We start from the raw sequence: 12820 nt of genomic DNA, 5'->3' as shown, positions 1-12820 counted from the left end.
CATCCCACTGGCCTTATTCCCCAGCCCAATGTGTTGGCACTTGGTGAAGGCCTTCAGGGTACAATTAAGAGACAAGGAAAAATGTTAAGAAACACTGGCAAAGCCTAGCCATACATTAAGACAATGGTCAGTAAATTTTTTGAAGACAGGCACATCATGTGTTTTATTGGACAAAACTCACTTCTCAAAAAAAAAAAAAAGCACCTCATTTCTTAAAACACACACACACACACAGACACATACACATACACATTAATATGTGAACTGCAAACTACTTTTGGTTAGAAGACACAAGATTGTGCCTATAATTGGTGATAACCAGGAGTATCATAAAGGCAGAAGGGGGAATCATTTCCCTAGAGTTGAGTCTTGTCCATCACACCCAGTACCTCTAACAGGTGAGCCAAGACAGAAGATATACAAGGAGCTCCAAACTGTGTCTTTCATCTGGCCCTACTTCTTTCATCCCACTGTTTCTCTAAGGCATGTGTCATCCAGATGGAAGAGGATGCTGCGTCCTTGTTAACATTAAATAGAAATGGAAAACAATTCATCCTGGCAATTACCAACTCTCTGCCAACAGTTTACTTCCTGTCTTTCCAACATAACCACCTCCAGTCACCACCCTCTGATATCCATCCTATACCCGCTCTCCCCTCTTCTACAAAACAAACCATTCCAAAGAGACGGGTAGAAAGAATAGATGAAAAAGAACATAATTTACCTTTAAAATAATGACTCCTTTTATTTTTCTTTTAATACGTAGTTATAAATATATTTTGTCAAAATATATGATCAATATGGTCAAAACATTTGCACGTAAAGTCATAAATAAGGTCAAGGTGAATGTTTAGGTTTTTTTTTTTTTAAGATAAAAGTCCAGCTATAAGGAAGCAGTCTGTGTAGTGTGTGGGTGTGTGGATGAGAACATGTGTCTACGTGTGTGCGTGTGGAACACGCCCACACAACGTGCAGCCCCCAGGACTGCCTGGTCTCAGCGGCACCCACATCCCTCTACTACCATCTCCTGATAATTTTTCAGTACCACCTTGTCGTACTCATCCAGGTAGAGCATGGAGATGGCGCTCAGTTCGGTGGGAACACAACAAGCTTTGGGAATACTGGAATTGACAGAGTTCACCAGGGTCTGCACGATGGCATGGTTGGTTGAGTTGAGGTGGTCGGCCAGTGGAAAGGGGCAGTCCCCATGGCAGTAGAAGGCTTGGTAGCCTGGGGGGGCCACAATCCAGTCATTCCAGCCCACATCACTGAAGTCCACATAGAGCGAGTGACGCCTGCAGTTCTTATTCTTCTTCCGGGCTCTCTGTGGGTGATGCTTGGGGCTACGCTTGGCCCTCCGGCGTCTGGTCAAGGCATGTCCCCGGCCATCATGGCCAAAGGTGACCAAGAGGGGCCGGAGCTGGGCCCAATCCCCATTCCCTTGAGGTAACGATCGGCTAATCCTGACATGCTGGCCCTGGTGGGTCCGTGTCTGGTGGAGGTGAGTCACCTCAATGGCCAGCCCATAGTTGGGCTGCTTCTCCCGGGTCCAGCGAAGGACCGCGGGGCTCACATCGAAAGTTTCCCACCGTGTCACATTGTGGTGGACCAGTCTCGTGTCCAGTAGTCGTGTGATGAGGTGCCCAGGAGCTACTTCTGCAGGGGGCTTCATAACCTCGTAAATGTTTATCCGGTGGAAGCCCCTCTCCCAGTCGGGGCCCTGGTCCACCTGCTCCCGGAAGAGCCTGAGCTCGGCTGAAGAGATCACCTCGTTCTCCGGGATGCTGCTGAGGTTAAAGAAGAAGCGAAAAGCGGAGTTTTCACTGGCCCCTGGGATGTCCTCCAGATGTTCTAGGCGTAAATTGGGAAAGAAAAGAAAAGGGAAAAAGAGAGGAGGGGAAAAAAAGCCCGTGAACTTTTTTTTGGACAATGGAAAAGTCCAGAAAGAGAGCTGCGCGGGTGACACTGGTGATGAGTGACAAACTCTGCTGAGAGTAGAGAAGCCCTTTTGAGGGCAACAGGCAGACCTTTCCCTTGGAAGGAGCTGAGAAATGTGGCAGCTAGAGACCCAGTGAAAATTAGCTAGCATTCAGCAAGCACTAAAGACAGAAAGCATCTCCCAACCTCCTTTACATGTCTAATAATTTCCATGTGTCAACTCCTTACTTTACCACCACGAGGCTCCCCTTTAAAGTCCTCTTGGCTTTGTGTACACAGTTTTTTCTTTACAAGTGGTTGTAAAGAGAGAGAGGGGCCAACAGAGCAGAGGCAGGAGGGAACATGCTCAGCCACCCTCGCCCTCTCCTTCCACTCTCCTTCCACTTTCGAGTATGTTACTAAACATTTCCCCAGCGATCCTGGAAACACAGAGCATGCCTTGTTGATCATGTTACAGAAGGGAAAATAAATTCCAACACAGTAATGATGCTGGTGGATTAATAACTCAGATTTACTTTGGAAAAGAAACATCCGCTAGGAAACATTCAGATCGGATTACAAGGCCCCTATTGAATAAATCTGACAAACACACAGCTGTAATATTAAATTCAGTAGGTGCTTTGAAAAAAAAGGGGGGAGGGAGCAGAAAACCTGGCAAAAAAAGCTTTGATATAGCAAAAACACACTGCTGGAGCTAGCCCGTGTCTGAGTGGTGTCATTCCACTTCCCCCAAACCCCTCCCCTTGTCTCCAAAAAATAAATTCAGCCACAGCTCTGGAAATTCTTGGAGGTCAGCAGCTCTGTTCCCCAGCCACCCGGACTCTGGGCTTTGCTGTAACCTGAACTCTTCTCCCTCAGGGCTCCCGCTGCCCCTGGAGCAAGCCCGACTAGCGTCCCCAGCCCAGAGCCAGGGCAGGGACTGACCTTCGTGGTGGAAGCTCCTCACGGTGTTGGCCCGACTGGCGGGACGCTCAGGGTACTCCAGACCGATGCTGCGGATCTGCTCTTCCTCCTCCTCCTCTCCAGACTGGAGCCGGTACAGATCCCGCATGTAATCCGGGATGACGGCGCTCTTGCTTGGCTGCGGACGGCGGCGCAGCCCGAACATCTGCAGAAGCGTCGCCTCGAAGTCCCGCAGGAGCTCATGGCTCTGCCCTGAGCGGCGTCCTCCCGCGTGGCCCTGAATCTCGGCGACTTTTTTCTTCCCCGTCTCAGGTATCAAACTAGCATGGCTCGCGCCTCCTAGCAGGACTTGGCATAATAAAACGACCATCAGCATTCGGTTACCAGGAATCATGGTGTCTCTGGGGAGGGGGAGGAGGTGGAAGGTTAAAGAATAAACAAACACCGATAACTGGAGAGAACTAGAGATGTCGCTGCATATGCATAGAGGGCTAGAAAAGGAGGGTCAACATGTAAAAACAGGTCAGAAAGATCAAGTTTGTGTCTTCTCCCTCACAACCCCCCCCCCACACACACCCACTGCCAGCTGCAGCCATGTACACAGCCTGAAAGTAGGAATTGCCCTGTAATTACTTGGTCTAACTTGTTTACAGTCAAATAACCCCAAATCAGATAGCCTCCATCCTGTTAATCTTTTTTTGTCCCAACTGCTATCTGAGCCATGATCTCAGCTTGGCTTCTTCAAGAATAAACAGTTAACATTGAGAGGGTAAAAAAAAAAGTGGGGGAGGGAGAATTAAAATGTCGCTGCTGCTCTCCACTTTATATCTCCACCCTCCCCTTCTTTCTCCACCCCTGTGAGCCCAACTTCCACAACTTCTAGCTGGTTCGGAGCTAAAAGGAGGGCAAGAAGTGAGGCAGGGGCTGGGCAGAGCGAAGACCCTAGGTCCCCTGGGTCAAAAGGTGCTCTGCAACGAGGCCTTGTGGCTTAAGGGTTGGTACTTCGAGGTAGGTGATGAGCTCTGAAATACCCAAAGCATCTATAAGCTCCCAGGGAGGGGAGGAGTGGTCATTCCGAAGCAACCTTAGTAAGTTTTGACAAGCAGATGGGGGAGCTCAGGTTGCTCCCCAGGCAAGTGGGAAGGATGGGGCGGGGAGAGTGAAGGTGGTTAGTCCACAGGTGAAACCCTGGGCTTTGGACCTTCCACCTCCTTCGCCCTCCGTTTTCTTGCAAAAGCACCCGATCTGTGAGTGCCAAGAGGGAGAGCGAAAAGAGAGCTGCGCTAAGGACAGCGCTGCTGCCCGGAAAGCGAGTGTGTACTCTGGGAGGAAGGTCCGACGGGAGGGACGCGGGGTGAGCAAGGGTGGGGAGGGCGGAATGAATTCCCAGGAAGGAGGAGGGGGGGAAGGAAGAGGTGTCTACTCACTGACAGAAAACAAGGCATATAATAACAGTCCATGATTCTTGACAGCCAATCTTGAACAGGCTTGCGGGAAAGGCTCAGAGGAGCTGCGGCAGTGCGTGGCTCTGGATGGCACTACGGAATGGCTCCTAAAATGAGTATTTGAATATAATGAGACTCTGGCGCAGACGGGCTCTGTTTTTCTTCCAGCCCCTCGAGGTCACGTGAGCGAGGAGGCTCCGCCCCGCGCGCGGAGAGCCCGCCCCCCCCTCGAGCCGCGGGCGGTGAAAGGGCCCGCGCGCCACCCCCGCCCTCCGCCGGCCCCGCCCCCCGACGGGAGGGGCCACCCGCGAGCCCGCCGCCCGAGCCTGCCGGGGTCCGGGAGGAGCGGCGGGCAGCTCTCGGCGGACCGCACCGCCGCTTCTCGGGTGCGGGGCGCGCTCTGAGAGCACGCAGTTTTCGCGTCTCCCGGCGGCGCCCCGCGCGTCGGGTCCGACCTTCGTGCCGGCGACCGGACGCTGGGGTAACTGGGGCGCGCGGCTGGGCCCGCGCCTCGGAGCGCAAAGCCGATGAAGTGGGGCGGCGAGTGGGGCTGCGGAGTCGCAGTCGCTCGAAATCCACTCCCCAAGAGCACTTGGAAAAGGAAAGCGCTGAGCGTGGGACGCGCGCGCCCGCGCGTACCCGGTCACGGTCACTCCCTTGTCCAGGGCCTCCACGGGGCCACACACTGCTCCCTGCGACACCGGTCACCCCCTTCGGCGGATGCCCGCGAGCGCTGGAGTGAGCGCTCCATCCCGAAGGCGGCCGCCCGGGCCATGCCCGGGGCCAGAAGGGGCGGTGGTTACGCGCTGGCCTGTGTGGGAAAGTGGAGGGGAAGCGACGGCGAGGCTTTTGCTCCCTCTCCGCGACAGCGACTTTCCGCACCTCGACGGTCGGCCGCCGCCGCGTCTCTCCGGAGCAAAGCGGGGTGGCCCCAGGAACCGGTGCTCGGGGCCCTTCGAAGGGCAGAGGAGGCGGACCCGAAAAGAAGCGTCGCTGGGAGAATGAGCACTTAACATTTTTCTGCTCTTAACAGCGCTGGGGTTTTACAAACGCCGACCCCCGCGCAGAAAGGAAATCCCACTACGTTCCCAGCAGTAAAGAAAAAGTGAACCGCTTTTGGCCTGCGCGCGACCTCTGAGCCTGCACTGCTTCTTCTCTTTCCCCCTTCTCTCCCCTTTCTTCTCTCCCCTCGCATTCCTCCCTCATTTTTTCTTCTCTTTCCTTTTACTCTCCTCCCTCTTTCCTCCTCCCCCCCACCCCGCTCCCTCCAGCTTGTCTTATTTTTTAAACCACCACTCATTCCCCCCACCACCACTTCCTCCCCCCACCCCTTCCTTCTTTGCACCAGCTGCAGAGTCGCTGCAAATATTTCTCCAAGAGTTTTTTACCAGCCCCACAGTTCAATGGATGGCTGGGGCCTCTAAAGGAAGATGCTGTGCGCGTGTAGTTCTTTAAGCGTCGGAGCTTGTGGGAAAACCTGACCCATGCAACCGCGTCAGGCTGAAACTTTCGTGGGGTCCCAAGCGCCGCGACCCCACCCCAAAGTGCGCTTGCACCCGGCCTCCCTTTTCTGGGGTTCTTCACGGTTCCTGCGTCGAGTGCCTATGAGGATCTTAGCTTTCCCCGCTGCAAACTTTTTTTTTTCTCCGTGGGGCGTTAGCGGGAAGCCTCGACGAAGGGGAATAAACTCTACGCTCTCCCTCGGAGAAGCCGACGTCCCCGCGCCGTCCGCTCCAGCAAGCCCGGGTGCAGAGGCCACGGGCGCCCCAGCGCGAAGGCCGGCGCCGCGGGAGCGGCAAGGAGCAAGGAGCGGCTGCGGGTTTCCCCCTCCCGCACCTCCGCTGGGGTTGACTGTGAAAGGGCTGGGGCGAGCAAAGGATTGGCTTTTTTGTTTTGTTTTTGAGTTGCTTAAAACACTTAAAAAAAAAAAGTCCCGTGGGAGGAGTTCCAGAAATGCGAAAAGCAGACGGAGAAGGGCCGGTCCTCACTGCGCGCACGGTGGAAGGGGCGGGCGCCGGGCTTCCCCAGACACCCCTACCCGCCCCGGACTCTCCCTGGGCGGCGGCGCGAACGCGCACTGCGCTCAAGCCCCGCGGACAGTGCGACAGCCAGTTGTGTTTCAATTTCGGATCCATGAAGGATCCGTCTCTTCTACGTTTTACTCCGTCTTCTCTTTTTAAAAAAAAAAAAAAACTTGAAATGATAAAATGGAAAAGTATCTTCGTCTGTAGACTGGGGGTGGAGTGCGGGCGTGCACAAAGTTCGAGAAGGCCGTCTAGGACTCCCCTAACCAAGTGAGTTTCAGGGGAGCCTCAGTCTACCAAGTGTCTGTCGTCCGAAGTCTCAGCGTCGGCCCTTTCAACCCTCAAAGCGCGATCCTTTAGAACCCCGCACGGAAGCGATGCGCCGGACACGGCAGAGTCCGCGAGCCCTTCTCCCGTGGGGAGGAGTCCACAAGCAAAGGCCGGGGGTTTCCGGGACCCCACGAGCCCGTCGGCTCCGTGTGGGAAGCTGCACGAAGAGCCGCGCGCCCGCCGACCGTCTTGTCGGGCCGGACACACCCCGCACTGTGCCCGGAGCGCCTGGCATCCCAGCCGGCGTCGCGACAGACCCGACCTCCACGAGATGACAGCATAGAGGCCCCCGGGATGCCGCCAACCCTGGAGAACAGCGGCGGCCCCGCAGTTCTCTAGGGCTTCCCCAATCTGGGGACCCGGTGAGAGACACCTCCCTCGACACAGCGCCAACCCCCCAACACACATACACGCACACGCGCACGCACGCACACACACACACACACACACACACCGGCCTAGGTAGGGTGTCCTCGCCCCACCAGGTCACCTCTCGCCCCCTCGGGGGCTCTCCCAACAAACCCCCGGGACAGGCGCTCTCCTTTCCCTCGCCAGTCAGAGCGTCTCGGGGGATCATCTGGACAGCCCACGGGTGGCGCGATGCGCTCGAGACTCCACCATCTCCCCCAAACATCTTCCAAGAGTTGCTTGTTCCATTCTCCTCTATATCCCGCCCGAGACCCCCAGACAGAGAAAGTGGCTCCCCGGGGGGAGGGGGGGCAGAGAAGCAGCAGCCAATACCTTCGCGTCTTTCAGCGAGAGCATCCCTGCCTCTGGCACCGCTGTTGGGGACGGAGGCGGCAAGGTTGGGGTCCCCGCCTGCCTCGATTACATCTCTGAACACCCCTAGCACCCGCCACCCCCTGCTGCTCCTCCGCCCCGAGGAGATGCGCCTCGCCAGGTAGCCTCGCTCACCATAGGTCCCTGCAGTAGCGGGCTCGCCAGCGGCTGCTCCTGGGGACCTCTGAAGGGCTGCGGTGAACCTGGGCGAGGGCCGAGGAGCGGGGCGCTGCAGGCTCGGGACGGCGCGCAGCGGAATCCCATCAGGGAACGAGGCGAGTCGCTCAGCCCCGGACGGCGGCGGGGGCGGCGGGGCGGGCTCCGATCCCGGCCCCGCGAAGCGGGTCCCGAGCTCACCTAGCTTCCGGGCTGCGCTCCGCGCTCCGGCCCGCCCTCCCTCCTCGGCAGCCCTCGCGCATCTTCTCGCTCCCCGCTCGCTCTCGCCCGCTCGCTTTCTTTCTTTCCTTCCACCTCCCGGGCCCCGGCAGCCCCTCCCTCGGTCCCTCCTCCCCTCCCGGGAGGGGAGCCCCGCCCACATCCTCCCGCCCGCCGCCGGCCTCGCCTCGCTCAGGCCCCGGGTCCCGGAAGCCCGGGCAGCGCCCGAGTCCGCAGCTGCCGCCCGGGCTGCGACGCCGCCGCCGCCGGCAGCCCCGGGAAGCGGCCGGGGCTCACCTGGGGACCGCGTGCGGAGGTACTAGAAAGCATGCACCGACTAGTCGCCCCGTACCTTCCCCAAATACCCATGGGAGTCTGGGCTTCCCTGAGCTCGGGGTAACTGCTGCCCAAACCGATGATTAAAACACTGAGTAATCACCATTTACCCCGAGTAATTAGAGATAATGAAACACCTCTAAAATCAGGTTATGGAGAAAGGCGCTGTGGAATTGGTTTAAAGGGTGGCCTTCCATAAACTGTTAAAAGATTTTCCAAACGCTGAGAAACTGGCTGGCTATGTGCAGCGCTCTATGCTCAGAAAGAGGCACCTCGTGGGCTAGGATAAGGTGGCTGGGCTCCCGAAAATTCGTCTTAACTGCTTCTAGTGGAACGCCGAGATGATGGCCCTCAGAAAACTGCCCCTGTACATTCTCATTCCCTCCTGGCTCCCGGGCCTGCTAATAACCCTTTTGAGGTCAGAGGTGGCTTGGACAGAGAAGTGGTTGGAGCCACATTTTACAGTAAGAAAAGTCTGCTTATAACTCAGAAGCCCTCCTAAGAACCGCCACCGCAGTTATTTTTGTTGCTGACACTGTTATTGGGTCGGGTGGGTTTTGCTTTGGGAAATTTTTTTTTCATGTTTCTTTTTTTTCTTTTCTTTTCTTTTCTTTTCTTTTCTTTTCTTTTCTTTTCTTTTCTTTTCTTTTCTTTTTCTTCTCCTTCCTTCCTTCCTTTCTTTCTTTTTTTCTTTCTTTCTTCCTTCCTTTCTTTCTTTCTTTCTTTCTTTCTTTCTTTCTTTCTTTCTTTCTTTCTTTCGTTCTTTCTTTCGTTCTTTCTTTCTTTCTTGAGCACTGATGATCTGTGTGCACGTATAAGCCCTTAACCTCGGTCAACTGACCTGAAGAGTTAACCAACACAGAACCGACAACCTTTTTTTTTTTTTTGGCCACAGGGAAAAAGACGAGATACCCTTTGGTCTGTTTTTAAAGAAAGAAGAGGTGGGGGTGAGGGGGGTTGTGCAGAACTAGAGGGACTCTTTTTGTAGAGAAAGTGCTAGTAATTATATTAGCAGGGGGTGGAATGTGAGGCTTTCAACCCTTCCCAGACTGGAGCTCTGAGGGCGGAATGAGCAGCATCTCTATTTCACAAGCAGGGGAGGGAAAGGACAGTTAGGTTAAAGGGACTTGCCCACAGCCCTTAAGCCCCTGCAACCTCTGTCCGGCTGAGACACTGCTAGTGAGTACACAGGACTCCTGGCTGAGGAACAGAGTCCTGAGCTCTCTCTGGGAGCCTGAGAAGTGCTGGAGACTGAATCTGTCCCCCATGGATTCCTTTCCCAGGGATACATTCTACTTCACAGTCCTGGCAAAGCATCCAGACCTTTAGTTAAACAGGTACGACCCAGGGAAGCTTATCTCCCCAAACTCCACACTTTTAGGGTGGAAAGCATGAGGACATGGGAGAAATCAGCATCAGGAGGGCAGGCTGATGCTACCCCCCCACCAACTTTCCCCAGTTAGGCCTGAGAGGGCTTTTAGACCAGTTAAAGCACCGACAACAGTAACAAGCATATGGCTTGGGGCAAGTTCTTTCATTCCTATGGGCCTCAGTTCTCTTATCTTCAGAATGCAAGAATTAGAACAGGTAATTTCCAGGCCCCCTTTCAGCTTGACAAGGATTTAATCATTTTATTGACTTGCATTAAACATCTACCTTCCATCTCAGTGGTTCCTGTGCATATTTCCTCTCTCAGTATTGCTGAGACGATACAGCAGGGGAATACCTTGGAAGATGACTGAAAATAACCCTCTAGCTTTCAACAGAACAAAAATTACATTAATTATTAGTAATAACAACACAAAATTAACACTCCATTAAACAGTTACTGAATGTCCATCCTGAGGCAGTAGGCAGTGCTTCCTCAGCCCCATGTCTGGAGTAGGATGCATCTAATGTTCACAAGTCCCCTATATCAGTTCTTGTTGTTTTTATCATTAATAAAGCACATTCCTTAATATGTAAACAAAAAAATAACAGTGATGGTGCTTAAAAGCAAGACTGTATTTAAAGCACCAAAGAGTTGTTTCTTCCCTTTTTTTTTTTGAAGCTAAAATTATGTTTGGGGGTGACAGATATTATCTCATTTTACTGAATCCCAGATAATAAAGTGGCCATTAGCCCACCCATGTGGCTGTGAAACTCATCGTCTAAAAGTTTCTAATTAAGCCACCTGACATACATTGTTTAAACCCTGATATGGATCTTCATATCTGTGGTAGGAGAACTCAGCCTCAGTTCTCTTGGGACAGACAGGTTGATTTCCACCTCAGATTTCAGGTGGGCACTGCCTCTCTCCTTTTCCCGACTTCTCATGTCAAACATCTCTCATGTCAAAGTACTGGCATTTCGAGAGCTCAGTCAATCGCAGCCAATGACTAGGGGTTGATGGGGGGGATAATCCAGTACTTGGAAACTTGGAAAATTAGGTCAAATTTTCTCTGGCGGTGTTTTTCTAGAATGTAAAATAGAAAAACCAAATGAAAAGCTGCCTAAACCCCGGAAGTCAACCCCAGTCTTCATTTAAGAAAAGAGGGGCAGAGAGACTGGAGCTTTATATGCGGAGACTCAGTTCCAATCCTTGTAAATAAATGGAGCCTAGAGGAAAACCTGAACTCTGCGAGGTGTGGCCCCAAAATACAAAGAAGAAAACAACAACAACAAAAACTAAACTAAAAGGAGAGGGGCAGAGGGAATAATACCGTGGGCAAAGCACTTGTTTTGCATGCAGTTGGTTGACCCAATTTGATCCCCCGCATCACATATGGTCCCCTAAACATCTTCAAGAGTGATCCCTGAACTCAGCACAGAGCCAGGAGTAAGCCCTGAACACCTCTGGGTGTGGCTCCCAAAACTAAAATCAAAATATTCTTCTACTCTGATAACTGCATGAAGGATATTCATATGGGGGTTTTCCCCTGAGTAGCATCAAGAAACAATAGATGGACAAAAAGCCATTAGGATGGTTTTTCTCAAAATATGTTCTGGGGGGGCTTGGTTTTACAGTCTCTGGATGTTGGCCATTTATGGGATTACATGGCATCAGGGGCAGTTTCTGGGTGTGACTGCCTAGGTACTGGAAAATGGGGGATCTGGGTGGAAGAGGCCCAGTCCCAATTCGAACAGCCTTGGAGATCTCAGCCCCGGGTCCCCCACACCTGGGTTCCTCTTCCAGTTCCTTCATGAGTGAGACTTGTCTGAACGTGTGGAAAGTGGCCTTGAGCATGGCTGTGGCTGGGTTCCGGAGGTCTTCAACTTTTGAGGCTCTCCTCGGGGTGGGAAATGTACACTAGTGAAGGGATCACTATCAATGTCATCCCGTTGTTCTTCGATTTACTCGAGCAGGCATCAATAACGTCTCTATTGCACTCAGCCTTGAGATTTTAGCAGCCTCTTCTTACTCGTCTTTCCCAACGATTCGAGGCTCTTTCAGGGTCAGGGGAATGAGACCTATTGTTACTGTTTTTGGTATATAGAATACACCAAAGGTAGTTTGCCAGGCTCTGCTGTGCGGGTGGGATACTCTCGGTAGCTCGCCAGGCTCTCCAAGAGGTATGTATATATGTTACGGTATTTGGGATATAAATATGCCATGGGGAGCTTGCTAAGCTCTCTCGTGTGGATAATAGACTCTCGGTAGCTTGTTAGTAGAGGGAGAACTAGGCTGTTAGATGTGGCCGCACGCTTCTGGGAGCTTGTTTTTATAGCATGGCTGTGGCTGGGTTCCAGAGGTCTTCAACTCGAGGTGGGGAGGGAAATGAAACCCGTCCCCTCTGAGGGGCCCCAGTGAAGACAGCCAGGTGCGGGGGCAAGAGACTCTGCATCATTCTCTTCTGGGAGCTTGGTTTTATAGTCTCTGGATGTTGGCCGTTGATGGGATTACTCAGCACCAGGGGCCACTTTTGCGTGTGACTGCCTAGCTACTGGAAAATAGGGGATTTGGGTGGAAGAGGCTCAGTCTTGATTGAAGCAGCACACCTGGGTCCCTCTACCAGTTCCTTCATGTGTGAGCTCGTCACCAAGCTCCCAGAAGTGCATGGCCGTGATGCAGCCCCCTTACATCTAACAGCCTAGTTCTTCCTCTTGGAGAACCTGACAAGCTACCAATCATCTACTGCCTGCATGGGAGAACCTGCAAGCTCCCTGTGGCGTATTCATATCCAAAATACAGTTAAAGATATATACATACCTCTCGGAGAGCCTGGCAAGCTACTGAGAGCATCCCGCCCTCACAGCAGAGCCTGGCAAGCTACCTGTGGCGTATTCTATATACCAAAAACAGTAACGATAAGTCTCATTCCCCTAACTCTGAAAGAGCCTCGAATTGTTGGGAAAGACGAGTAAGGAGAAGCTGCTAAAATCTCAGAGCTGAGTGTGATAGAGACATTACTGGTGCCCACTCGAGTAAATCGATGAACAATGGGATGACAGTGATACAATGATGTTTTGAGGACCACAAATTTCAAAACAAGTTAGGGATGCTGATCAATGTAGATTAATGTAGTTTTTTTGGTGCTGCATACACCAGTTCTGTACCCAGCAATTTATATACTTCTCAAGGTCCTTTGGTGATTTCAATGATTTTGAACACACTGAATCTTGAGATTTTTTTTTCAGTGCAATATCATGCACGCTAGAGATAATAGAACTGTAGCTCCTGTATACAAGCCACATGTTCTTGTCCTTTGT

At 52.8% G+C, this 12820-nt stretch overlaps 1 protein-coding gene across 2 annotated transcripts; it reads right to left on the bottom strand.

Annotated features, from left to right (window-relative positions):
- Positions 1-725: 725 nt before the first annotated feature.
- BMP4 (bone morphogenetic protein 4) lies at positions 726-7865 on the bottom strand. 2 transcript variants are annotated; one of them, XM_004601749.2, is made up of 4 exons: positions 7556-7865; positions 4269-4393; positions 2863-3242; positions 726-1851 (listed from the first exon to the last, which is right to left on the bottom strand). In XM_004601749.2, exons 3-4 carry the CDS (start codon positions 3233-3235, stop codon positions 995-997), a joined length of 1230 nt encoding a protein of 409 aa, XP_004601806.1. In that variant the 5' UTR covers positions 3236-3242; positions 4269-4393; positions 7556-7865; the 3' UTR covers positions 726-994. The 2 variants fall into 2 exon arrangements, with proteins under 2 accessions (XP_004601806.1, XP_054987498.1); XM_055131523.1 differs by having other exon boundaries at positions 2863-3189; positions 7778-7839.
- Positions 7866-12820: the final 4955 nt, after the last annotated feature.

The sequence above is a fragment of the Sorex araneus genome, chromosome 3 (genome assembly GCF_027595985.1).
Source record: "Sorex araneus isolate mSorAra2 chromosome 3, mSorAra2.pri, whole genome shotgun sequence".
In the NCBI taxonomy this organism is placed as follows: Eukaryota; Metazoa; Chordata; class Mammalia; order Eulipotyphla; family Soricidae; genus Sorex; species Sorex araneus.
The sequence above is the reverse complement of the archived record's forward strand: the minus strand, read 5'-3'. Positions and strand labels throughout refer to the sequence as shown.

What these genes read in the sequence shown, in the direction of transcription:
- BMP4 (XM_055131523.1), bottom strand. Translation starts at nt 7,839, where the DNA reads ATGCGCGAGGGCTGCCGAGGAGGGAGGGCGGGCCGGAGCGCGGAGCGC. An exon ending in ATATGCCTTGTTTTCTGTCA is followed by an intron (nt 3,190 to 4,268) that starts GTGAGTAGACAC and finishes TATTATGCCAAG; the next exon opens with TCCTGCTAGGAGGCGCGAGC. An exon ending in GAGGAGCTTCCACCACGAAG is followed by an intron (nt 1,852 to 2,862) that starts GTCAGTCCCTGC and finishes ATTTACGCCTAG; the next exon opens with AACATCTGGAGGACATCCCA.